Source organism: Garra rufa, chromosome 18 (assembly GCF_049309525.1).
Source record: "Garra rufa chromosome 18, GarRuf1.0, whole genome shotgun sequence".
Taxonomy (NCBI): Eukaryota; Metazoa; Chordata; class Actinopteri; order Cypriniformes; family Cyprinidae; genus Garra; species Garra rufa.
The window spans coordinates 41,615,126-41,642,687 of NC_133378.1; the positions used below are offsets into that span (position 1 = coordinate 41,615,126).

The following is a 27,562-nucleotide window of genomic DNA, read 5'->3' on the forward strand; positions in this document are numbered from 1 at the left end:
GTAATTCACAAATAAATTGTTAAAAAATCATACAATGTGATTTCCGGATTTTTATTTTTAGATTCTGTCTCTCACAGTGGAAATGCACCTATGCTGAAAATTGTAGACCTCTCCGTGATTTCTAAGTAAGAGAACTTGCAAAAGCACAGGGTGATCACAGGTGATATATATATATATATATATGTTTGTGTGTGTGTGTGTGTGTGTGTGTGTGTGTGTGTTTATGTGTGTGTATATATATATTTTTATGCATGTGTGTATATATGTATATATGTTTATGTGTGTGTATATACAGTACAGACCAAAAGTTTGGACACACCTTCTCATTCATTTGAAAGAGAAGGTGTGTCCAAACGTTTGGTCTGTACTGTAGATATGAATTCAACTGAAAAAACTTGTGAAAAAATATATTTCAGGTGGTCAAATAGCAAATAATAGTGGAGCTCTGCAGCCACCTACTGGTAAAAGTTATTTGTAGTTATTTTTTTACTGTTAAAACTGGATTTTCCAAAAGATGGGCAAAAATCTTACACTAAACCATGTGAAATTATCCAGGTTATCCCAATGAATTGAAGTTAGAAATGTGGGTCTTTTATAAAGTGAATTTTACATTAAAAAAACAGTTTTTGTATTTAAAAAATTATTTAAAATGTATTTAAAATTTCTTAATTTATTTAAAATTTATTTATTTATTTATAAATATTTAAAAAAATATCACTAGCCCACTGAAAACTGCACAAATGTAGAGTAAAAACTTTAATAAACAGAAAAATATACAGTACAGACCAGAAGTTTGAACACACCTTTTCATTCATTTGAAAGAGAAGGTGTGTCCAAACTTTTGGTCTGTACTGTATATATGTTTGTGTGTGTAAGTGTTCATGCATATGTGTGTTTGAACAGTACTGAATTCATAAGAGTGACAACATTTACTGCTACTTATTGCAACATTACGACTACAGCTAACCACTATCATAATATATTTTAGCTAAATTCCTAGAACTACTTTAATATTAAAAATAAACTGACCTGAGTATGTTGAGTTGCGATATATTTGTGCATCTCAAACCTCAAACCCTCTCTATGCTCAAAAGTGCCTTACTTGTGTAACACTAAAAAGAAAATAATCAATGAAAATGTAGGGTTCTCCTGCAGGGTTTATGTTGTTTATGTCTGTAATTAATTATAATTTGCTTTATGTAAAAACAATGAAAGTGTGTTATGTGTTGCGTCAGATGGTCACAGTGAATCAGGAGCTCATCAGACGTGATCCTCAGGGTTTGTCCACTCTGATCTGCAGGACGTCACTCAGACCTGGACGCTTTTTCAATGCCTGAGGAAATTAATTACACTTAATACAGGGTTCGTACAAGGTGCTTAAAGTGCTTGAATTTGACTTCTTGAAATTAAAGGCCTGGAAAACCCTTGAAAATAGCACTATTCGTGAAGAAGTACTTGAAAAGTGCTTGAATTGAAAACTTGAATTGAAACTTTAGTAGTATCTGTGTGTTTGTGATGGAGGTTGATTTTGACCTGTAGGTTGTTGACGATCTCATCAAATAATCTCTTGGCTTCTTCATTGTCGGCGTCCTCGAAGTAATCAGAGATACACAACTGAACAACCACACACTTCAGACTCACACACACACCTCACACACACACACACACACACACACACACACACACACACACACACACACCCACACCCACACACACACACACACACACACACACACACACACCCACACACACACACACACACACACACACACACACACACACACACACACACACACACACACACACACACACACACACACACACACACACACACAGAGAAAATGACAGTCAGCATTTGTCTTTTTGTAATCAGATTCAACAAATGACCAACTGTCTTTGCAGTGCAGGCGGTTAGAAATGCATTAAAATACATGCAAAACAAAAGAACCTAATCTCAATTCAGCATGCAAATAGACCTGAGAATGAAGACCAAATGACATCCATATGCAAATATTACAAGAATATTTGTGAGAGCCTGTGAATGTGTCTCATTTCAAATGTGAAATAGTCTAGACAAGGTTCTACCATGTAAATTAAATTATTACATTTTTAAATATAAATTAATTAAAATAAAATGCTTACTGAACATTAAATAATTCATATCACATCTAAATTAAAAAAAAAACTTTCTAAAAAAATAATGAAAAATATATTAAAATATTTTAATAATAATTATTATAAAACAATATTTAATATTTTAAATTATTAACATTTTAATAGATTAATAAAAAGTTTAATAGAAATAATTTATTAGTTTATTAAACATTTTAATAATTTAAAAATAAAAACTATTTAATAAATTAGAATAATACAATTATTAAATGGTAAAATGTAAATAATTTTTACATAAAATAAATAATAAAAAATAAATATTCAATATTTTAATAATAATTCTCGTAAAACTTTTTTTATATTTTAAATTATTAACATTTTAATGGTTTAATACAAAATTTTTAAGATAAATAATTTATTAATTTAAACAAATATAAAAAATGTAATAATTCAAGGATAAAAACAATTCAAGCGCACTAAAATCTATTCATAATGTAAAACTGAAATAATTAAACATGAAAACTATTTAAAAAAATGTGTTAAAATAATTATTTATGAAGTGGTAAAATGTGAATAATTTTTACATATAAATAATTAAAATTAAATGGTTACTAAACATGAAATAAATCATAAAAATATGACATAAAAAACGATCAAAAAAACTTGATAAAAATACTAAAAAATAAATATTATATAATTTTAATAATAATTATTATAAAATAAGTTTTAACATTTCAACTATTTAATAAAAAGAGTTTAAGAAAAAATATTTATTATTTTATAAAAATGTAACAATTTAAAAATAAAAACAATTCAAGCTGACTAAAAATGATGTGAACCTGTAACAATTTTAAAATAAAAACTATTTTAAAAACTTATTAAAATAACTAAATGAAAATGTAAACTGTAAATGAATAATTTAAAATAAAAGCAATCAACACTCACTAAAGATCTAATTATAATAATGTATAAATGAAATCACTTTTAAAAGCAATCAAAATGAAACACTGAAAATTAAATTATAAAAATGTAAAATGTAAACATCATTTAAAATGAAAACAATTAAATGATATTTCTTAATATTAATCATACTAATGTATAAATAAAATAAACAATTTAAAAATAAAAATAATGAAAAACACTCACTAAATCTACATCATAAAAAATGTATTTAAACAATTTAAACAAATAAATTATTTAAATAAAACATTATGATGATTTATTTAAGTTTAAGGTGATTTATAAATTATTTTAAAATTATAATAATAATAAAAACTAAAATTAATTGTGACCCTGGACCACAAAACCAGTCATAAGAGTCATTTTTTTTAAATGGAGATTTATACATCATCTGAAAGCTGTGTTTTGATATATTTACAGTAGGAAATTTACAAAATATCTTCATGGATCACAATCTTTACCTTATATCCTAATGATCTTTGGCATAAAAAGAAATCTATAATTTTGACCCAAACAGTGTATTGTTGGCTATTGTTACAAACATACTGGTCCAGGATCACAAATCATAAAAATATCAATTTAAATACATCATTTAAAATAAAAACAATGGGCTCAGTCTCTAGAAATGATGTTAATGAGATGCTCACTCCTGAAGTGCAGTATGGCTTTGGCCGTGACTGGTGTGGAGATAAAGCTGAGCGTGTGGAGCTGCTGTAGGAAGCCGTCTCTGCAGATCTCTGCCGCTCCCTCCTGGTTCAGCTCGTTCATGTGATCCAGCTCCAGCTCACACAGGTTCACACAGTTCCTGACTGCACAAATACAGGCTGTTTCATTGAAAATAATATTTAACGTTTTCAAGTCCATTCATTATTTGTAGCACTCAAGTCTCAATTTTACGAAAAAATACTAATAATAAATGTGTTTTTACACTCTTTAATTTGTAGTGAGGTAACTATATTTGCCTCAGATCAAGCGGCATGTGAAACAATTATCTTTTCCTTTTAAATATGTGACCCTGGACCACAAAACCAGTCACAAGGTTAAAAATTTACAAAACTGAGATATATACATCATACATCAGCTCAATAAATAAGCTTTCCATTGATGTATAGTTTGTTAGGATAGGACAATATTTGGCCGAGATACATCTATTTGAAAATCTGGAATCTGAGGGTGCAAAAAAATCTAAATACTGAGAAAATCACCTTTAAATTGGCCAAATTAAGTTCTTAACAATGCATATTACTAATAAAAAATTACATTTTGATATATTTACAGTAGGAATTTTACAAAAAATCTTAATGTAACATGATCTTTACTTAATTTCCTAATGATTTTTGACATAAAAGAAAAATCTATAATTTTGACCCAAACAATGTATTTTTGGCTCTTGCTACAAATATACCCCAGCGACGTAAGACTGGTTTTGTGGTCCAGGGTCACATATATGCAGAATGAAATAAACAGAGAATTTTTTAATGCATTTAAAAAAATTATAAACACGTCTCATGAAATCGATCAATCAGAGTTAAAAAAAAAGGCAATAAAACATCTTGTAAGGTATAATAACAGTTATAACATTTATACTACACCTCAGAAAAGCCTATACCTTTGCCAACATTGTTTTATTTTTCTCATAAATCAATCATAAATCATACATTTTTATTGCTGTTTTCACGGTAAATGTAAAGACATGGTTGGAGTATAGGAATTTTCACATTAACCTTACGCAATATAACATGATTTTATTACATGAATTATTTTGTTTTAATGTAGCAATTTAAAGCATTCTACAGATATTTCTCATGTCTGTGAGGCAAGTATTCACTGAGTTTCGGTTTGTTTTCTATTGCTATTTTACAAAAGCACAACGTTTTGTTGATATTGTGAGTGCACACAAATAAAAGTAGACCTTTTGCAGTTCCGAATGATGTATTACTCTTACCTTTACGAGCAAAAATGATGGCGTATTTTAGGTTTCCACTGTTATTAAGGAAAAAATGCAAGTGATAGCGCTGGAGCGTCCATGTCCTGCAAAGCACGCTTAAGCTTCCACTCTCCACACAAACGATTGGATATGCGTCTAACAGCGCACCTTTATCTAGGTTAAATGTTTAAATTGATTTTGTAAACTACATCAGATGTTTTATGTCTATAGATTTTATTTGAGAAAAGGCTAAGTTGCTCTAACATGCTCGACTCATTGCCGCTGGCCGCTTGGTCGTTTTTAAAAAAAAACAAAAGCTTGAATTTAACAAACCTAAAATGTTTCAAACACATTTCTAAATTATCTTAATAAAGAAACACAACAAAACGAGATTTTGCTAATGGCCACTTTGCCATTAGAATCCAAAACTGAACTATTTTAATGTCTGTAACGCAGGCTCTGTTCTGATGAGTTGTCGGACAAGGGCAGGCTCGTTCCTTCGTTTCATTTAAAAGTTCCCCCTCGGCTCGGGGGGCCCTCAATCTGCCCAGGGCCATATGCACCTGCATACCCCTGTCACACATTAATCACACTTCACCTGTCACTCACCCAGAGAGGCCAATCCCTGCACGCCGCAGCCGGCCCCGCCCACTCCCACACGACACAGGTTAGGCCAGCAGCGGCCAATCGTCTGCAAGCAGCGGTTACTGAAGCGACTGGGTTGCAGGCTGGAGGAAACCAAAGTGGGAAATCAGTGGTCATGTGATCACCGGTGATGTATTTAAAGTGACGGGCCCTCACCACGGCTGTAGAGGAGCGATACGCAGCGTTGTGATGTCCCTGCATCCCGCTCCCAGAGCCCAGATCACTTCCTGTCCCACCGGATCCGACGCACTCCTGAAAACATCAGAACAAGACCGGAATCAATCAAAATGTTGTTTTTTAATCTTCATTTAATGTTTACCATTGATAACAATGAGCAATATGTGCTGCACAATACTGAATGTACAAAAGCCCTATTTTGAAATATATCATAATATATCATAAAATAATAATAAAGATGTAAATCAGACAGGTGCTCATTTAAGGTTTGATTTAAAAGAACTGTTTTTTTATATATAAAAATGAATGAATTATTTAATAAATAAATACATAGATAAAAAGTTGATTTTGGGTGTGAGTGAATCATTATAAAATAAAAACAATTAAATCATGAAATGCTAAAATATAAATGATTTTTTTAAATTAAAATAATTAAAATAAAATGCTTACATGAAACAATTCATTTAAAAAATCTGATTCAATTTTAAATAATCAAAAATTAAAAACAATCAAAAACTAAAAAAAAAAAAAATTATTACAAAATATTTATATTCTAAAACAAAAATAAAACACTTAATAAAAGAGAAATGGTTTATAAAACTATAATAATGTAAAAATAAAAATTCAAGCACACTAAAAAATAAATCATAATAGTGTGCAACTGAAATAATTAAAAAATGAAATTTTAAAAAACTTACTAAAATAATTATATCATGAAAATGTAAACTGTAAATTTTAAATGCTTTAAACACTATCTATTCTTTTATGTAAAGTCAAAAGAATGGATTTAAAAAATGTATAATTAAAAAAAAATAATAATTTAGGAAATTTTCATATCACCTGTATGTGAGCGACTGCAGCGCGCGACAGTGACAGCTGATGAGCCACAGCGATCTGTCTGTCAGAATGTTGGGACAATGAGAGATGCTCAGAGCCACGAGACTCCGCCCTGCTGCCTTAAGCACCGCCTCCAACCCCACCTCCAGTCCGCCCCTCAACACAGAAAGATCCCACACACAGAGCTGACAAAACACTCTTTAAATGCACAAACAACTCATAAAACATTCTTTACTAAAGTACTTTATACTGGCCATCATGTAGAATATACCAGTTTTGTGCTTACATAGTGAGAGAGATGTCTGTATGTGTTTTACCTGGTGCTACGTGAGTACTCATCTTTGTTTTCTTTCTTTCCACGAGATCGAGGTTTGAGGTTGTGAAGAACGAGAGACTGAGTCTGACAGCACCACTGAGACAGAGTCATCAGGAACTACACAAAAACACAGAGAAGTTAGTATGGCCTTTGCTCTACAGTGACTTCTAGAGGACTGGCTGTTTTTTTTAGTTAGAGGAAGCCATTTTGGCCATGCCAAAGAAGTAGTTTGAGGCCTGTGTTTGGAAACAATGAATGGAAATAAGCTTCTGCACAGGTAAGACTGATCTGAGTTTCTATCTTCTGCTGATGTTTGCTGGTTTGGTTGCTGATGCATGAGGATTGTGATTTGGTTTGGTTGGATTTTGGACTCCATTTAGATGAAATGTTTGTGGATTCAAGTTGTGCATGTGAAAAAAGTGTTTACTTGGATTGGTCATTTGTTTGATTTTGTTTTTCTTGAAGAAAGAAAAACCTAAATAGTGATAAAAGACAAAATATTGGCTATAATATTTTACTGAGTAATCCACTATTTTGTAGTGGGTGAGAGTTTTCACCTGTTTTCACACAGAGATTGGTAGCTCTATTAGAATTAAAATCTGTTGATTTTTGCCATCTTTGTGCTATTATGTACCAATGTAAAGTGCTCAAAAATGGGGAAAAGGCTATTTTTGGTGTTTTTCTCCAAGGTGTGTATTGGCGTAACTTAAGAAGTATCTTAATGTCCTTACAGATTTAGGCCCTTAACAAAGTTTTCATTTGGCATCTTCATTTTTAAGGCCTAATGTGGTTAATTTACACAGATATGAGGATTTCAATGCAGCTCTGTTCGCAAATTGTTAAATTGTACACATTTTTAGTGGTCAAAAACCAAATCGGTCATTCAGTGTCAAATCAACCAGTCTCCAAAAACTTCCCTGGCTCATTTTTTTTTTCTGAAGAAGGATAGACATGTATAGTGGTTAAAGTCAAAATATTAAATGTCATTGATGAATATTTACTGAGTAATCCACTATTTTGTAGAGGGGGTCAAATTGACCGTTTTCACCTGAGATTCCAAGCCAATTTACAGGAGATTAAAATTACTTCAGAAAGATGGCAGCATCATAATGTTATTTTTACACAGAGATTGGTAGCTCTATTAGTAAAATCTGTTGGCTTTAGCAATCTTTGTTGCATTATGTGCCAATGTTAAGCACTCCAAAATGGGGAAAAAAGCTGTTTTTGTGTGTTTTTCTTCAAAGTGTGTATTGATGTAACTCAAGAAGTATTAAAGATATCTTAATGTCCTTTTAGATTTTGGCTCTTAACAAACCTTTCATTTGGCATCTTCTGTTATAAGGCCTAATGTGGTTCATTTACACAGATATGGGGATCTCAATGCAGCTCGATTTGCAAATTGTTAAATTGTACACATTTTTAGTGGTCAAAAACCAAATTGGTCATTCAGTGTCAAATCAACCAATCTGCAAAAACTTCCCTGGCTCATTTTTTTTTTTCTGAAGAAGGATAGACATGTATAGTGATGGAAGTCAAAATATTAAATGTCATGGATGAATATTTACTAAGTAATCCACTTTTTTGTAGAGGGAGGTAAAAATGGCAATTTTCACCTGAGATTAAGAGCCTAATTACAGGGGGGTAAAAATGACGTTGGAAAGATGGCAGCATCATAATGTTTTTTGTTTTTTTTTACACAGATATTGGTAGATCTATTAGTAAAATCTTGGCTTTAGCAATCTTTGTTGCATTATGTGCCAATGTTAAGCACTCCAAAATGGGGAAAAGCTGTTTTTGTGTGTTTTTCTTCAAAGTGTGTATTGGCGTAACTTAAGAAGTATCTTAATGCCCTTTTAGATTTTGGCTCTTAACAAACCTTTCATTTGGCATCTTCATTTTTAAGGCCTAATGTGGTTTATTTACACTGATATGGGGATTTCAATGCAGCTCTGTTTGCAAAATGTTGAAACTGTACACATTTTATTAAACTGTACAGAGGTCATTCTGTGTCAAATCAACTACATTTCAAAAATGTCCCTGGCTCATTTGTTGGCTATTTTTTTTTCTGTAGAAGCATAGACCTATATAGTGATGAAAGCCAAAATATTAAATGTCATGGATGTACATTTACGGAGTAATCCACTATTTTGTTGAGTAGTGTCAAAATGGCCATTTTCATCGGAGATTCAGTATCAGTTTATAGGAGGGTAAAAAGAACTTTAGAAAGCCTGCAGCATCATAATGTTAATTTTACACAGAGATTGATAGCTCTATTAGTAAAATCTGTTGACTTTAGCTATCTTTGTTGCATTATGTGCCAATGTTAAGTGCTCAAAAATGGGGAAAAAACTGTTTTTGTGTTGTTGTGTTTTTTTTTCCCCGAAGTGTGCATTGGTGTAACTCAAGAAGTAATAAAGATATCTTAATGTTCTTTTAGATTTTGGCTCTGAACAAACTTTTCCTTTGGCATCTTCATTTTGGCAAACAGAGTTGTATTATGTGCCAATGTTAAGCGCTCAAAAATAGGGAAAAGGCTGTTTTTGTGTTTTTCTCTCCATTGTTTGCATTAGTGTAAGTCAAAAACTAATAAAGGTATCTCAATACGGTTTAAGATTTTTATTCTTAACAAACTTTTCCTTTGGCATCTTCATTTTTAAGGCCCAACAATATTGGGGTTTCAATATGGCTCCAGTAGTTCTGTGGTCAAAAACCAAATGTGGGCCACTTTGCATATAGATGATTTTTTTTTTTAAGGAGGAATGTTTGAAGAACAAATCATGTTGAAACTAAAAAGTTTCCCTCTATTGTCAAAACAATTGCACAACATACCTGAGTGCCAAAAATAATGTTTTTCCAAAGTTGGCATGCCTGTAACTCAAGAAGTATTAAAGGTATCTCAATAGGATTTTACATTCTGATTCCTGAGAAACCTTTCTTGTGTAATCTTCATTTGTAAGGCCCTATGGTTCAATCCTAGAGATATTTTTGAATCGTACTAATTTTAAGTGATCCAAAGCAAAATGTGGGTCACTTTGCATTTAGGTTTTACTTTGTTCTTTTGAAGACAAATGTCTGAAAAACAAATAATGTTGAAACTAGAAATGTATCTTGTTTACCGCTATCAAAATAATTGCTTTGAACATACCTACAAATCTCAAGTGAAAATAATGGATTATTCAGTAAATATACATCCATGACATGACATATTTTAGCTTTTATTCTTCTTTTATATATTTCTTTCACCAGAAAAAAAATTAAAATGTCATTTTTAGCCATGGATCTCTGGTTGAATTGACACAGAATGAACCAAATGTTTTTACTGATCAAGTTAATGCTTCCTGAACAAATAAAAGTATTCATTTCATTTTCGAAAAAACATAGTGTATATATTTATTTCATATACTGTATTGTAATACTGCACCTTAACATTTAGTTCTATTAGGATAAAATAGCATTACTCTGATAGAAAAACAATGCAAGTATGTAATGAGCTTACTAATGTAGTGAAACAAGTGTGTTTTCTTACCTTTGATGATATACGTGCACTTTCCAGTGTTACTCTGGTCCAAACAGCAGGATGACGGGCAACACTGCGCCAGTCCTTACACACCTGAAACACACACACACACACACACTGAATAGTCAACATTAAAGCACACATAACACAGTCATGTTATATATCTAACACACACCTCAGCGGCGGTGAGCAGCGAGCGCGTGTCCAGATAAGTGAACACACAGAACAGCGCCGCTTTGAGCCTCAGATGCTCCGAACACACAGCTGACTCACTGGATCTGTTCACACGCCAGTGGAGATCCTGACCTGATTGCACACAAAAAATACTGTAAAAACAGTGAAATGCTATTATGATTGTGTGTGAATGTGAATATCAATTAAACTGTAATCAAAGCTTAATTTTCAGCATCATTACTCCAGTCGCATGATCCTTCAGAAATCATTCTAATATACTGATTTACTGCTCAAGAAACATTTCAGATTATTATCAATGTTAAAAACAGCTGTGCTGCACAATATTTTTGTGGAAACCGTGATATGTTTTGTTTTTAGGATTCAGATGACTAGAAAGCTCTAAATAACAGCATTTATTTCAAATAGAAACATTATAAATCTCTTTACTGTCACTTTTGATTAATTGAATGTACAGTGGTATGTGGAAGTTTGGGAACCCCTTGCAGAGTTTGTGAAAATGTAAATAATTTTAACAAAATAACAGAAATCTACGGTGCCCGCCAGGGGACACCTTCGGTTCACTTATGTTTGTCGTGGCCACGACATATAAACTCGTGGGAACATGATATTATGTTGTGGCCACGAGATATTAATTCGTGGGAACCTCATATTAACTCGTGGGAACGTGATATTATGTCGTGGCCACGACAAACATAAGTGAACCGAAGGTGTCCCCTGGCGGGCACCGTAGAAATCATACAAAATGCATGTTATTTTTTTTATTTGGTACTGTTTTGAGTAAGGTACTTTACATAAAAGATGTTTACACATAGTCCACAAGACAAAAAAATTGCTTCAAAAGTGTGGAAACCCTTGTTAATACTTAATACTGTGTTATTCATGAGTCCCTTGTTTGTTCTGAACAGTGAAACTGAGCACTGCTCTTCAGAAAAATCCTCCAGGTCCTTCAGATTCTTTATTTTTCCAGCCTCTTTTGCATATTTAAACCCTTTTCAACAATGACTGTATGATTTTGAGATCCATCTTTTCACACTGAGGACAACTGAGGGACTCAAACACAACTATTAAAAAAGGCTCAAACATTAACTGATGCTCCAGAAGGAAACATTATGCATTAACTTTTGAACAGGATAAACATGTCCAAATTTTTCTTAGTTTGTTGAATACTCCCCCCCCCCCCCCCACACACACCTTTTTGTACTGTTCTTCAGAAGCAACCGAAGATACTAGCATGTTTCCCAGAAGACAAATTAAATACAATAGTTTTCACCCCCGGCTCTTAATGCATCGCGTTTCCTTCTGGAGCATCAGTGAGCGTTTGAAACTTTTTCAATAGTTGTGTTTAAGTGCGTCAGTTGTCCTCAGTGTGGAAACATGGATCTCAAAATCATACAGTCATTGTTCGAAAGGGTTCAAATATGCAAAAGATGCTGGAAAACAGAAGAATCTGCAGGACCTGGAGGATTTTTCTGAAGAACAGCAGGAAGTTTAAATGTTTAAAAGTTCAGAACAAACAAGGGACTCGTAAACAACGATCACAAAACAAAAAAACTAGGGATGCACCGAAATAAATTCTTGGCCGAAGCCGAACAAAATTAAACACTGGGCCGAAGGCCGATTACCAAACACGGTTTTTCATGTTTTTTCCCCCTCCATGTATTTTGTCAATTTTTTTTCACCATTTCATAAATTAATTAGCCAATATTTGCTTTTTACAGTTTTTGTCTGTAATCAATTACAAAACAACAATTTAAAAATATGTATTTAACACTGAACATTTTTAACATTCTAGTAGACATTATAGCCTATCAACAAAGCACAATTTAACTTAAAATGAATAAGTTAGTAAAATAATATTCTTTGGCCATTTTTAAGACCCCCTTCTTGAATCAGGCATGTGTTTTTAATGCACAAATAAATGCAGCCTTGCTGAGCAAAGGGGAATGTTATAATACATGAATTAATAGAGCTGTTGGAATGATTGTGATTATTTTTGTCATGAAGACATGCGATGCACTTCTAACCAGTCTCTTTTTTTTTTTGCGTCTTTTTCAGACTGTTTTAAATGCTTCCACATTGACCACATGTTTGCTGCATTAGTGTGTGCCTCTATATGATCGTGTCACCTCATTGTTTGCTATCATTTGTGACCCTGGACCACAAAACCAGTCTTAAGTCGCTGGGGTATATTTGTAGCAATAGCCAAAAATACATTGCATGGGTCAAAATTTTTGATTTTTCTTTTATGCCAAAAATCATTAAGAAATTAAGTAGAGTTCATGTTCCATGAAGATTTTTTGTAAAATTCCTACTGTAAACATATCAAAATGTAATTTTTGATTAGTAATATGCATTGTTAAGAACCTAATTTGGACAACTTTAAAGGTGATTTTCTCAGTCTTTTTGATTTTTTTGCATCCTTAGATTTCTGATTTCAAATAGATGTATCTCAGCCAAATATTGTCCTATCCTAACAAACCATACATCAATAGAAAGCTTATTTATTGAGCTTTCATATGATGTATAAATCTCAGTTTTGTCAAATTTAACCTTATGACTGGTTTTGTGATCCAAGGTCACATTTATTCAGCCAGACACTGAAGGAGCTTTTTTTTGTTGGCTGTTTTCAGCCGAATAATTTCAGTTGGAAAGTATTAAATAAAAAATAACATACATTTACAGCATGCAGATTCTGCAAGGGGTTCCCAAACTTTTGCATGCCACTGTATCATTAATGTATAAAAAGTGTTCAACACGGTCTCTTGTGTGTGTTGTACCGGTGCGGCTGTAGGTCCTGTATCCGGTGTGTTGTGTGTCGTCCTGTGATTCTGTGGTGTAAAGTGACCAGTTGTCTGAATCGGCATCAGCGTGTGTGTTTTGGATCATCCAGGGCGATTCAGAGCCGCTGTCGGGACCCTCAACGGCTCCACACAACATGTGCTGATACTGCCGTCCGTCCCAGTGACCCTCACAGCCACCCGAACCCACCGAGAGTGTCCGCGGCCTCCGCTCGTACCTGAGACACGTCAGTCACAACAAATCATTACTGCAGACGAAAGTGGAAAATCACAATCTCTTAATATCTCAATAGTTTCTCCAAGACAGCAGACGCTGATGAACAGATGTGTAAATGTTCAGTAATGTACCTGTAGTATTGAGCAGCTCTGTGATCAGACAGATGAGATGATCTCCTGCTCATCCCAGACACGCTGTAACTCCTCTGTCAACAAATAATTCATTCATCACTCTATATCTCCAATAATATGTCTCAGTTAGATGAGATTGAAATAATCCAAACACACAGGTGCAAATTAGAATGTTGCGGAAAAGTTCATTTATTTCAGTAATTCAACTCAAATTGTGAAACTTGTGTATTAAATAAATTCAGTGTGCACAGACCGAAGTAGTTTAAGTCTTTGGTTCTTTTAATTGTGATGATTTGGCTCGCATTTAATAAAAACCCATCAATTCACTCGTTCAACAAATTAGATTATGGTGACATACCAGTATGCTAATCAACTCAAAACACCTTCAAAGGTTTCCTGAGTCTTTAAAAAGGTCTCTCAGTTTGGTTCACTACGCTACACAATCGTGGGGAAGACTGCTGATCTGACAGTTGTCCAGAAGACAGTCATTGACTCCAAGCAAAGTTGAGTGGAAGGAAAAAGATGCACAACCAACTGAGAGAACCGCAGCCTTGAGAGAATCAGAATCAGAATGAGCTTTATTGCCAGGTATGTTTGCACATACTAGGAATTTGTTTTTGTGACAGAGCTCCACAGAGCTACAGAATGACAGTGACAAGACTATACATATTACAAAAAGAACAATATACAAGTATACAAGACAGACAATGTGCAAAAATAGCAAAGACATTTGAATGGAAGTAAGTATGTGCTTTAAATAAATAACGGAAAAATGAATAAAGAATGAAGAATGTATAGTGTTGTATGTTCCACGATCAAGTGTTCATGAGATGGATTGCCTGAAGAAAGAAACTGTTTCGGTGTCTGGTCGTTCTAGTGCTAGAGAGACTTGTCAAGCTAAACTTTGTCAAAGCTAAAAAACTAACTAGTAACTTGTTTTCCTTTAACTGTATGATTTAGTGAGAGGGGGTGGGATTAAAAAAGTGTAAACTTCTTCCCACTCCTTTTCAAATATGCTAAGAAAAAAAGAAAGGAAAAAAATATATATAGGAAGATCGTTGTTTTTTTTTTTTGCTGTCTTGTTGACATGTTTCTTGCATATTTGAAATAAAATGACAATCAATCAATAAATTGGTTCAAGATTTTGGACTGAGGCTGGGGTCAAGGCATTGAAAGCCCCCACACACAGACGTGTCAGGAATTTGGCGAGGTGTCTTACCTGGGCTAAGGAGAAGAAGAAATGGACTGTTGCCCAGTGGTCCAAAGTCCTCTTTTCAGCTGAGAGCAAGTTTTTTTATTTGATTTGGAAACCAAGGTCCTGGAGTCTGGAGGAAGGGTGGAGAAGCTCACAGCTCAAGTTGCTTGAAGTCCAGTGTTAAGTTTCCACAGTCTGTGATGATTTGGGGAGCAATGTCCAGCTTTTTAAAGATGCTGATTTCATTTTCCAGCAGGATTTGGCACCTGCCCATACTGACAAAAGCACCAAAAGTTGGTTAAATGACCATGGTGTTGGAGTGCTGGACTGGCCAGCAAACTCACCAGACCTGAACCCCATTGAGAATCTATGGGGTATTTTCAAGAGGAAAATGAGAAACATGAGACCCAAAATGCAGATGAGCTGAAGGCAACTGTCAAAGAAACCTGGGCTTCCATTCCACCTCAGCAGTGCCACAGACTGATCACCTCCATGCCACGCCCAATTGAGGCAGTCATTAAAGCAAAAGGAGCCCCTATTGTATTGAGTACATATGCAGTAAATTAATATACTTTCCAGAAGGCCAACAATTTGCTAAAAATGTTTTATTTTGGTCTTATGAAGTATTCTAATGTATTGAGATGGTGTTTTTTTTTAATGTGAACCAAAGACTTAAACTACTTCATTAATTAATACACAAGTTTCACATTTTGAGTTAAAATTCTGAAATAAACTTTTCCACGACATTCTAATTTGTTGAGATGCACCTGTATAATGCAATGCAATCCAATAAAGATTGAGCGATGAACAAAAAAAAAAACGTTCCTAAAAAGACGTGAGATGTTTTGGAGGCTTGGGAAGATCGTTCCTTCACTGAGGAACAGTGAAAGTAAAGCTTCTAGAAGCAAACGTTCCTCAAAATATCCTAATGATCAGGTTAGAGACTACAAAATGATTCATGGAGACTCAAGTAAAGCCAAGCTGTTTCGGTCCAGTAAGTGTTCATCTGTACCTGGTATCCTGACGCTCTGCTTCCCGCCAGGTATCTGTGAGGGGAAGTGACATCATCGTGGAAATTCTGCAGCTGTGTCTCTGCTCTCTCGGCTCTCTCCAGCAGGTCCTCGATAAAACGCTGCAGACGGATCTTTGCACTAGCTTCCTGGAGCGCCGTGTCCCGCACAAACCTGTCTAGCTCACACACTTCCCTAAAACAGACGTACACGTACATTAAAACATTCACATGCATCTTACGCATCTTTTAAACTAGTGATGTTCTAAAATGGTTTGCTTTCTGAAAAATCTAGACCGAAAATGAAGTTGCAGTAATTCAGTTTGGTTAATCAAAAGTTCTCTCAACGTTATGAATTCGTCATTTATTTATCATCATAAATGGAATTGTTTCCTGAAATGTTTTAGTTGGATGTTTGTCTAACGATTTTTAAATGTTATGATTGTACATTTTTGGAATGTTCAGGGAACATTGATGAAGATTTTATTTGCAAAAACAGATAAATATGCTTTTTTTTTTGGAATGCACAATGAAATAACATGATTTTTGAAACTGACTTTGAATTTTTGACTAATCTGTTTTTGCGAACGAACTCTTCATATAATGTTTGCACATGTTAAAATTTTAAAATGGAATGTTCCCTTACTGATCAGGAAATAACTTTATAAAACAAAAAACTGGACATTAAGAAAATGTTCAGAATGAATATTTTTTATTACTTAATGTTAATTTGGGTAATTAGGTCATTGAAATTTTGATGCTGTTTAGGATGTTTTCTAGTAATTAATTTAACCAGTTGCCAATATCCCAGCTTTGGCTAATGTTCTGGGAAAGTTCTCTCAAAGTTATGAACAAATGTTCCTCCAGTAACATTAATCAAAGTTTTTTTTTTGTCTAATGATTTTTAAATCTTACTATTGTACATTTTTGGAATGTTCAGGGAACATTCAAAAGTAACATTTCCATATGAAGATTTTATTTGCAAAAAAAAAAAGATAAAATTTTTTTTAATTTTATTTTTCGCAAATCATGTTTTTGTGTTAGCTTTATTTATTTATTAATTTTTACTTATTTAAAATAATAAGTTTGAGATTAATTGGAATGCACAATGAAAAAACATGATTTTTTTTAAAACAATTTTTTAATTTGAGTTTTTCTTTTTATCTGTTTTTGCAAATGAACTCTTCATATAATGTTTGCACAGTGTTAAAATGGAAGGTTCCCTTACTATTCAGGACATAATTTTATAAAACAAAAAACCTGGACAGAATGAGCCTTTTTATAACTTAATGTGAACGTTGGCAGACATTTTTAGATTTAATTTGGGTGATTAAGTCATTGAACTTTTGATGCTGTTTAGAGTGTCGTGTTCTCTGGTAATTAATTTAACCAGTTGCCAGTATCCCAGCTAAACATTCTCAAACTTTGGCTAACGTTCTGGCAAGGTTCTCTCAAAGTTATGAATAAATATTTCTCAACACTGATATTACGTGTCTTACTGCATGTTTCATGGCAGTTTTGAAGTGAAATGTCCAGTTAGTGGTGCTAAAACAAGGTAAGTATTTGAGGTTAAAGTATATAAACTATTTTATTTTTTTTTTTTAGAAAATAACCAATACTTTCTCTTTCTCGTCTGGGATCGTTTTGAGCCCTTTGAAGCTGCATTTAACCTGTACTTTGTAAGTTCAAACTCACGGACACCATTGAAGTCCACTATATGGGGAGAAATCCTGAAATGTTTTCCTCAAAAAACATTAAAAGAAATTATGAACATCTTGGATGACAAGGGGTGAGTAAATGATCTATTCATTTTTGTTCTGGAAGTGAACTTCTCATTTAATTGAACATTGATTAATGATTTCAGCCCTCCAAAACTGAAAAAGAGTGTTTTGCAGTTTTGGAAGAATATTTTCAGTTACTGAAATTTCAGTGCATCTCTCATCTAAACACACACTCACTGTTGTTTGTGCCGCAGTTGTACATCTCTCTCTCTCAGCTCGTATCTGAGGCTGGCCAGCATCTCCACTGAAATGTCCACCTGTCGCTCCAGTTGGGCCGCCCGCTCCTCTGCCTGCCGTTTCTCTCTGTGCATGCGCTCACTTTCTTTCCTGGCTCGCCTCACCTCCGCGCTCCTCCGCTTGACCTCGTCCTGCAGCGCCTCCAGTTTAAACGAGACACGCTCTTGCACCTCCAGAGCCAGCTGCTGAAGCCGGGCCTCCAGAGCCAGCCTGCCCAGCCAAGGCACTCCCAGCTGGGCCACGGCGTGTCCGGCGTCTGCCTCCGCCTCTGCGGCTCTGGAGCTCACGGCGACTGCCAGCACTGGAGACAGAGATGAGGGCGAGTCCCTCTGGATGAAGATCTTTCGGAGCGGACGGGCCAAGCTCAGGGCATCCAGGAGCTCCAGCTGCAGAGGGCGGTTGATCCCACTCTCCCGTTGGGCGTACAGGGACATCAGTCCACCCTCAGAGCTCCGGCGAGGGGTCAGACAGAGTTTTTGGCAGGAGTGGATACTGGATAGGTGCTCCCCAAACCCACACGCCTCTCCGCAGGTCGGGCAGCGTAACGGCCGCTCGGCGCTGGTCGACATACTGCGATGACCCACTTATATGATCGAAAAGCTATTCAAGATTCTCATGGTGAGTTCATGCAAATCAGAAGTGTTTCCGTAATGTTAGGAGTGTTGTAGGGGCGCTTCAATATCTTCTGGGGTGTTTCAGGGGTGTTTCAGTAACTTTAGAAGCATTTTGCATCTTGCAGAAGTGTTTCTGGGTGATTTAGTAACTTCTAAGATCATTTAGGACCATTACAGACTCTTTTCAAGGGCTTTTCAGTAACTTTCGAAGCATTTCAGTAGGTTCTGGGGGATTTCAGTACCTTTTAAAGAGCGTTTTATTGAGAGCATTTTAGTGTTTCAAGATGTTTCAATATCTTCTGGAAAGGTTTTTCAGCAACTTTAGGAGCATTTAAGGGGTGCTTCAGTATATTTGGGGGTGTTTTAAGAGTGTTTCAGTAACCTTTAAGAGAATTTAGAGGTGTTTCAGTAACTTTAATAGACTTTTAGGGTATGTGAAAAGTTTTCAGGGTGTTTCGGTATCTTCTGAGTGTTTTAAGGGTATTTCAGTAACTTTTTAGGAGCTTTTCACAAGTGTTTTGGGGCATTTCAGTATCTTCTAGGCATTTTAAAGGGGGTTTAAATAACTTTAGGGCATTTCAGTATCTTCAGGGGCGTTTTTAGAGTATTAGAGTAACCTTAAAGAGAATTTAGGGGTGTTTCATTAACTTTGGAGTGTTCAAGGGTGTTTTAGTATCTTCTAGGTGTTTCAATGGTGTTTTAATAACTAAAGTTTAAACTTTAATAACTTTCGAAGCATTTTGGATTGTTTTAGTATTTTCTAGGGTGTTTTAAAAGCATTTCAGTAATTTAGGGCTGCTTAAGGACATTTCAGAAGTGTTTTAAGGCGTTTCAGTATCTTCTGGATGTTTCAAGAGTATTTCAGTAACTTTAGGGGTTTTCCAGAAGTGTTTGGGGCATTTCAGTATCTTCTGGGGTGTTTCAATGGCGTTTCAGTAACCTTTAAGAGAATTTAGGGGTGTTTACGGGAGTTCAGTATCTTCTGGGTGTTTCAAGGGTATGTCAGTAACATTTTAGGGGCTTTTCAGAAGTGTTTTAGGGCATTTCAGTATCTGGTGCATTTAAAGGGTATATCAGTTACCTTAAAGATAATTTAGGGGTGTTTCAGGAACTTAGGACCGTTTAAGGGCGTTTCTTTATCTTCTGGGTGTTTCAGTAACCTTTAAGAGAATTTAGGGGCATTTCAACAACTTAGGAGTGTTTAACGTAATTTCAGTACCTTCTGGGCGTTTCAAGTGTGTTTCAGTAGCTTTTAAGGGGCCTTTTAGTATCTTCTGTAGCGGTTTAGTAACTTTGGAGCATTTTAGGGGCGATTCAGTAAATATTTAGAAACGTTTCAGAAACGTTTTGGGGCAATTCAGTGTCTTCTATTGGATTTCAGGAGCTTTTCACCAAAAATCAACCTACAAAAGAGAAAAAATAAACAAAAGGATTGATAACTTTAGTATCATTCAATCAATAATAAATACATTGGTTTTTGTGACAACAAGATTGGTTGCTATTTAAAGTGCTTCTAAATTGTCAATATGTGTCTGTTTGTTATAGATATGATTTTTATTATATTTGTGATTCATTTCAATGATTTTAACCTATTAACACTGTATGTATGAAACATTTTAATGCATCATGCCAGTGTTCATTATTCTTCTGCGTGTGTGTGTTCTCACAAGAACTGTTAAGTGTGTGTGTATGCGCGCACCTCCTCTAATATTGAGTCTCTGTGCTTTCATTTCTGTTATAATCTACCCACAGTCCGATGGAACAAAATGCCACAGCTGCTCTTCCATATAATGTAAATTCATGCTGATCACTGCCGTCATTATACTTCACTTAGAAAACAATGTTCTGTCTAGATGTGAAGGATTATGTGCTAAACAAAAGAACACACCACTAGACCCATCCATCTCATCTTACACTTACATAACGCACAGGATATATGAGTATAAAGTGTTTTTGTTCACCTGTAATCAAGTTTTATCTTGTTTAGAGTCCCAGGACGGCCAATGATCTCCCTGTATTGTTTATGGTATGCATTTGTTTACAGTCGCACACTTGTTTGAATAAATCAATAGCAACTGCAGCACCTATAAAATTCCCTCTCCTTCCTGTCATTTATCTAATTTATGTCTACTGAGATATCAAGTATACAGAAACTGTCTAAGAGTGTTTATGATGTATATTTTGAAACTTAATTTTCCCAAATTTTCTAATACACACATAACCATTCAAAATCTTTTTAAAATGTTTTTGAATTTTGTAAAAACATGAATGTTGTGAAAATATCATTACAATTTAAAGTAACTGTCGTATATGTGAATTTATTGTAAAATGAAATTCATTATTGTGATGCAAAGTTTAATTTTCAGCATATTCATCATTACTCAAATTTTTTTCTGACCCTAGTCTATTATACAAAAAATACATGTTATTTTATTTATTTTGTTAAAATTTTACAATAATAATGCAGTAAACGTTTTAATTTCATAATATATTATGCACAGTAAATATGAGTAATCATTCCAGTGCAAATTCTATTTTCAACATTTTAACCAGTTGAAATGCACACTCATAACTGCTTGCGCGCGCGCACGTGTGTGAATGATTGTAAGTGACACGCTGGAATTCACGCATGACTCTGTGTGCGCGCTCCGCGTTATTTCCGCATGAATATGATGAAGACAAAAGCTACTGTCCAAATAAAGCTCCATTAACACCGCGATGATAAAATACAGTCTATAACTAGATTACACAAATGCATACTCTTCTTTCACATTTAATGTTCATTTGCATGTTTTGTGTTGCAGTTGTTATTGTACACGCGCCATAAAAACGACTCAAGTGCATCAATCGTGTGATAATCCGGTGTGGTCTTGTATCGGAATGTGTGTGAATCAAGCGACCCAGCCCAGTAACTTCACGTGCATCATCTGTAAGCATGCAGCGCGCGCTCATTTGCTTCTTCAAACAAACGTGCAGAATTAAAAATGTCAGATTTCATGCTCACATACCCTGTCGGTAAAACCCACCAGGTTCCCAGACGTCTGGCTCTTCCTGCTTTCACTCTGTCTGGACTCCTCTTGTCTCCCACAGACCCGCTGAACTCGACTTCATCGAGCACGAGCAGCCGCTCCGGTCGCCTCTGACGTCACTCCCGGTCTGGGAGAAAAGGACTGATAGAGGAGCGTGAAATAGAGCGGTAAGAAAAATACATTTATGTGGGCGCGCGTACGTTACGTTCTGTCGGGCACGCGCCGCTCTGAATGCTGTCCGCACACTCGTGGTGCTGAAGTGTGTTTATACGGAGTTTGAACTGAAAACAATTTGATTGAAATACGCTGCAGTTTTGTCGATTGTTACATTACGATACATATTTGTGATTTAAATTTATATGATATACATAATATATAATACATGTAATATATGATCTGTGTGTGTGAGAGATGTGAGATGTTTCATTGCCCACCAATAGATGGCGCTAGATTGGTTTGTCGTTAATGAACTGGAAAATATTATAAAACACTTTATTTTTCAGTGTAAATACAAACTTAAGTGTATTGTATTCCCTGTATTGAAGTTAAATCCGGTTATTTGTTTAATTACTACAATACAGGAAAACAACAATATACTTTTTTAAATATTTAGTACAGTATATTTATTTATTTTATTTAACGCCCTTATGAAAGTTAAATCTGATGATTTTATCATCACATTATATGGAAAAAATGTAAGTTCAATATTTTACAGTGTAATGGCGAACCTACCTTTTTTACAATTATTTATTGCCATTATTATTATTTTGAATTTGTTTAATTACTACAATACAGGAAAACTACAATATCATTTTAAAAAATGTATTTTTTACAGTATATTATTATTTTTTATTGCCCTTATGAAAGTTAAATCCAATGATTTAATTATTACAATATATGGAAAGAAATGTAGTTTCAGTATTGTACTGTATGACGAACCTTTTTTACTTATTATCATCATTATTATTTTGAATTTCGTTAATTGTTTAATTACTACAATATAGGAATAACACTGTATATTTTCCATAATATACTTTTTTTATGAAGTCTGAAAACGTTTACTTATTTTGCTTTATAGCGTGTACGAAATTTGTCTTCAATAATAAGGAAAAGTACAATATAAAATATAAATTTTTTTTTTTTGCTTTATTGCTTGTATACAATTTTATCAGAATGATTTGAAGTTGAATATAAATGTGTATGTATATTTCAATATTCTTACAGTGTAATAGCGATCTTTATTTTGATTTAATTTTATTGCCTGTATGAATTTTTAATTTATAGATTTGTTGAAATAGTAAAATATAGAAGTGGAATATAAAATCAAAATTTTCGTTTTTTTTATTATTATTATTATTTTTTTTTGTGAAAGGTTGTATTATTTAATTTAATTTATACACCAGAAGTTGGAGCATTCTTATTTAATAGTTTGATTAATTGATTATTACAGTACAAGTACAAACTAGTTTGACTATAGTGTGCTGCTGTATGCATGTGCGTTTACATAATAATCATCAAAGACTCGTAATAATGTCAATAAACAGTTTTATTTGAAACATTCATTAGCCTCAAATATCCACAAGGCGTTTAACAGCGTTTCATTGCACGAGAACAGTTTTCAAAGGCAAAATAGACAATGATATCGAAACGACCTCAGGACAATCCAGAGGCCAATCTGCACATCCAAGTGTGCTACTGCAACTCAACTACGATGTTGAAGTTTTATAAATAGTCTAGCGCATCAGGTTCCCAAGAACCAACCAACACATTCTACTGTCAAAAGTGGAATACAATCACTTATGAAAATCTATAAGATAGATTCTTCTTACTCTCTTGAAAATCGACGATACAAAATTACAATCAATAACGTACAAATATATAGAGCTCTTTTCGTGTGCTTTATAAAGTGATGTGTATCAAAATACAACGACGTGTCGCATGCCAGCGTTGGTACAGCGGTGTAACACAAGTACACGTTCACATCAAGACATGCAGAAGATTTCAGAAACGACATCTGAGGTTTGAGTGATCGACGTTCTCGACGTCAGCGCAGGTAGAAAAACATGGTTTTGTGCAACTCAGGTGCTGTCCACCGGAAGTGCTGAAACATGTCTGGCTTCGCAGACAACCAGTTCTCAAGCTTTCACTCGCATGCCAAGCTCGCTTCAGGCTGTATCTCAGACGCTTTCACTTCCAGCTGTCGGACCGCAGAGCTTGCTCTGGCTTATGAGCTGCGCCGCAAACTTCGGGCAGAACGGAACCAACCGAGCGCGCCCCGAGCTCACACGAGTCCCGGCAGGGAAAACGCGCAAGCGGCGGCCAGGAGCTCCGTCTTCTGCTGCATCCTTTCGCGCTGCTTGAGATGCACGCGTCCGTGCCTCTTCCTTTCATCGCTGCGCGCAAAGCGGCGCCCGCACACGTCGCAGGAAAACGGCTTCTCGCCTGTGTGAGTGCGCATGTGGGTGGTGAGATGGTCGCTGCGGCTGAAACAGCGCAGGCACACGCGGCACTGGAAGGGCTTGTGTCCGGTGTGGATGCGGACGTGGCGGTTGAGCTCGTCGGAGCGGGAGAAGCGGCGCTCGCAGTTCTCAACCGGGCAGGAAAAGGGCTTCTCGCGGGCCGCGCCCTTCCTGGCACGCGGTTTAGCGCTCCGCGTGTTGGTGGCGAGCAGCGAGTCCAGGAGCGCGGTCGTGGCGCACGGATACGAGATGGTTCTGTAGAGGCTGCTGTCGTGCGCCGTGACGGGAATCTGGAAATTGGGCGTAAAGTTCAGCGCGCTCGCTTGTTCCAGCGGCTCTTGCTTGATCCAAGTGTCCAAAACCAAGTCGGTCTCGGGACCCAATGGAGAGAGCAGGTCAATTATGTCATCCAGGTCTGAAGGCTCGTGAGAAACGAAGCCATCGAACAAATCGCCTCCGTTGCAGCAGCTGTTGCTGCTGTTGCCAAACTCGCTCTTGATCGTCGGGCAGGAGTTCACATCCGCGAATTCGTCCGACGAGTCGTTGCACAGCGACTCTGGCGAGCCCAGGGAGCTGCCGGTAGATAACAGCGACTCTTGACGCGTCAGGGAGCTTCCGCGAGAGTTTCCGGAGAAGTTATCGGAGATGCCGACGATCTCCGTGAGGATGTTAAGAAGCGCGTCTGCGCTGCACGGCCCGGTCTCCGTGTAGAAGCTGCCGGTGTAAGTGAGCGGGGACGGTGGAAAGCCGTCGTTGGAGCAGTCAGGGAAACCAGCATCCAGCGGCTCCGCTTTGGGCTTTAACAGACCGCAAGCTGCAAGAGGAAGAGGAGAGAGATGCGTTACATAAGCGACTGCTGTTGACTCACTGCATCAGTTGTGAATACAAACTATGAGTGCATTTTAAATTCCGCTAGCTATATTTTATGCATTGCATGCCATTTCATCTCTTTCTTCTGGATTAGACGATTTTCGAACATGTATTTGATTAAAATATGAGTAAAACAAAAGCTAGTGCTTACCAGCATCAGGTTGATTCTGAACGGCGGATTGTCCCTCCATAGGAAGGGTTTGTGCGCAAAGCAGATCCAAAGCGCTGAAGTCCACGGTGTTCAGCATGATGTCGATGTGAATATAGCTCAAAAATCCACAAGGAATTATTTCCGATTGGCAATCCTTCTTCGGGATTCCCTTTTCAGTTAGGCTTCCTTCAGGTTCTGCTCTCCGTCGATTCGTTTACCGGAATTCCTCGTCCCTCTTTTATATCGTTCGGCTCTGCCGAGGCTCCGCCCACCGCTCATCTACGTCGGCAGGAGGATTCCCCGCCGTGTGCTGACTCTGGACGGCTCTTGCCCAAATATGGGCAGAGGATGTGACGGGGTTCCCCTCCGAAAATGGGCACGGGGCGTGACGTAGCGGCGACTTTCCTGAAGACCATTGCGGAAAAATGAGGCGCGCTTGTGAATGACAGGCGGCCATTATGTTCGCAATGGAACCGTGTCAAAGAGCCTCGAGTGACTTTTGACACATGATCTGATGGGTCAAAATGATGAACAACAATTGCGAGACGCTGAATTCACATTGAAAGCCCGTGCAATGCGGATATAGGGTACAGACTTTTATCACAGCCACATCTATTTGCATTTTACAGATCTAATCTGATTTGTATGAGGAAATATGTAAAATATAAAGCCTCTGGATTGATATACCCATCTGTCGCGCAACTGTTGATCTGCATAAACTTTGCCCCCGTTTTCCGGATGTTTTGTAAAGGAGGGTGATTCTAGATCAGTAGTGCAGTTGATGCATCAGCCTCCGCCGCCTGCAGCGTTCAGAGCATTCAGCACCGCGGACAGCGACACTGCTGCATGCACACACACACATACACATGCATCTAAATGTCACACTATATCAAAAGCAGATACTTGTGTACATTCATATCGCTCATATAGGTCGCGTTACATAAACACTACAGGTATGTAAACGATGTTGCGATCATGATCACACGGTAAAAGCTTGACTGAGATTAACATCCCCGCCGAATCGTTCAGTTGCGTCTCGTTTTATCTCGTGTTATGCAACGTTTCATTTCTCCAGAGCGCCTAATGAGCCGTGTCTCGCATTTGGACTGCAGCTGCATCTATGATTTTCAAATATGAGTCATAAAGTTTCTTTTGATAATAATATTTAACCAGCATCCAGCCTTCAGCACCCATGGAGATTTCATTTATTAGATGATGAGACTCAGGTGGAGTTTGGGATGCCCGTTTCATTCTAATGCGAATGTAACGCTGCCTGTGGAATAAGAAATTGATTCATTTTGTGAGGTGCTTAGACAAGTGGGGGGGATGCATGCACTTTTAGTCAATAAAAACAAATCTTAATATCTTATACTGTTTGCTTTTCAAGTTTGTGTTGTTGTTGTTGTTGTTTACAGGTGTTTAGCATATCTTTAATGTCTTGTGAAGTTTTCTTGGTAGTTTAAGATGTTAGATCCGCTATGCTGTAATTGTACAAAATAAGACATTTGAAATTAACCTAACTAATTATTTATCATTAATTTAAAATCACCTGACTTTAGTAGGTTATATGCATATTCAAGCATTTTCCTTTTGCATGCACTTGCACTAAAATTAAAATTACACAAATCTAAACAGAATCAGTTTTGGTTCTCCAAACAGCTTTGGGGAATGGGTGCTGTCAGAATAAGAGTCCAAACAGCTGATAAAAACATCACAATAATCCACAAGTAATTCACCACTATAGTCTATCAGTTAACATTTTGAGAAGACAAAAGCAAATCCACCATTAAGACGTTTTTAACTCATATCTGAGTCCATAATCCATAATATGGATTTTATTTCAGTGAAAAAGTCCATCTCCTGTTGTCTCTCACATCAAAATCCACCCACATGTTTTGGCTTGTAAACAGTGCTTGATCTATGCAGATTACTTTTGATTCAGACCAGACCAATTTTTTCACTGGAGGAAGTGTTATTATGAAATATGGACTTGAAGTTAAAAATGTCTTAAATGATGGATTTGTTTCTTATGAACACACGGATGTTGTCTTCTCAAGATGTTAATTGATGAACTGGACTGGTGCGGATTGCTTGTGATGTTGTTATCAGCTGTTTCGACTCTCATTCCGACGGCACCCATTCACATCCATTGGAATGACACATTTCTTCAAATCTGATGAAGAAACAAACTCATCTACATCTCGGATGACCTGAGGGGGAGTAGGCTAAATTTTCAGCAAATCTGCATTTTCTTGTTTGAACTAGATTATGTTTGATGAATTCCAAATGCTATGTTGAACATGTTTACTGGGTTGAAATAGTTAACTTTTTGAGTCACTTGTTTCTGATTTGCTCCTATATTGTAATAGACCTACTATGTTTTGT

General features: G+C 36.0%; 2 protein-coding genes across 2 annotated transcripts; both read right to left on the minus strand.

Annotated features, from left to right (window-relative positions):
- Positions 1-860: 860 nt before the first annotated feature.
- On the minus strand, positions 861-18,623 carry LOC141291601 (F-box only protein 41). The gene is made up of 13 exons (XM_073823763.1): positions 17,995-18,623; positions 16,040-16,232; positions 13,833-13,906; positions 13,464-13,702; positions 10,667-10,797; positions 10,501-10,584; positions 6,976-7,091; positions 6,662-6,814; positions 5,801-5,896; positions 5,609-5,727; positions 3,720-3,881; positions 1,534-1,649; positions 861-1,333 (listed from the first exon to the last, which is right to left on the minus strand). The coding sequence occupies exons 1-13, from the start codon at positions 18,621-18,623 to the stop codon at positions 1,274-1,276; spliced, it is 2,172 nt and encodes a 723-aa protein (XP_073679864.1). The 3' UTR covers positions 861-1,273.
- Positions 18,624-23,225: 4,602 nt separating this feature from the next.
- On the minus strand, positions 23,226-26,471 carry egr4 (early growth response 4). Its single transcript, XM_073823687.1, has 2 exons — positions 25,178-26,471; positions 23,226-24,970 (listed from the first exon to the last, which is right to left on the minus strand). Exons 1-2 carry the CDS (start codon positions 25,272-25,274, stop codon positions 23,979-23,981), a joined length of 1,089 nt encoding a protein of 362 aa, XP_073679788.1. The 5' UTR covers positions 25,275-26,471; the 3' UTR covers positions 23,226-23,978.
- Between the last annotated feature and the right edge of the window lie 1,091 nt (positions 26,472-27,562).

What these genes read in the sequence shown, in the direction of transcription:
- LOC141291601 (XM_073823763.1), bottom strand. Translation starts at nt 18,623, where the DNA reads ATGTCGACCAGCGCCGAGCGGCCGTTACGCTGCCCGACCTGCGGAGAG. An exon ending in GTGCACGTATATCATCAAAG is followed by an intron (nt 7,092 to 10,500) that starts GTAAGAAAACAC and finishes GTTTTTGTGTAG; the next exon opens with TTCCTGATGACTCTGTCTCA. An exon ending in AGCCATACTGCACTTCAGGA is followed by an intron (nt 1,650 to 3,719) that starts GTGAGCATCTCA and finishes TGTGTGTGTGAG; the next exon opens with GTGTGTGTGTGAGTCTGAAG.
- egr4 (XM_073823687.1), bottom strand. Translation starts at nt 25,274, where the DNA reads ATGCTGAACACCGTGGACTTCAGCGCTTTGGATCTGCTTTGCGCACAA. An exon ending in TCAGAATCAACCTGATGCTG is followed by an intron (nt 24,971 to 25,177) that starts GTAAGCACTAGC and finishes TTCCTCTTGCAG; the next exon opens with CTTGCGGTCTGTTAAAGCCC.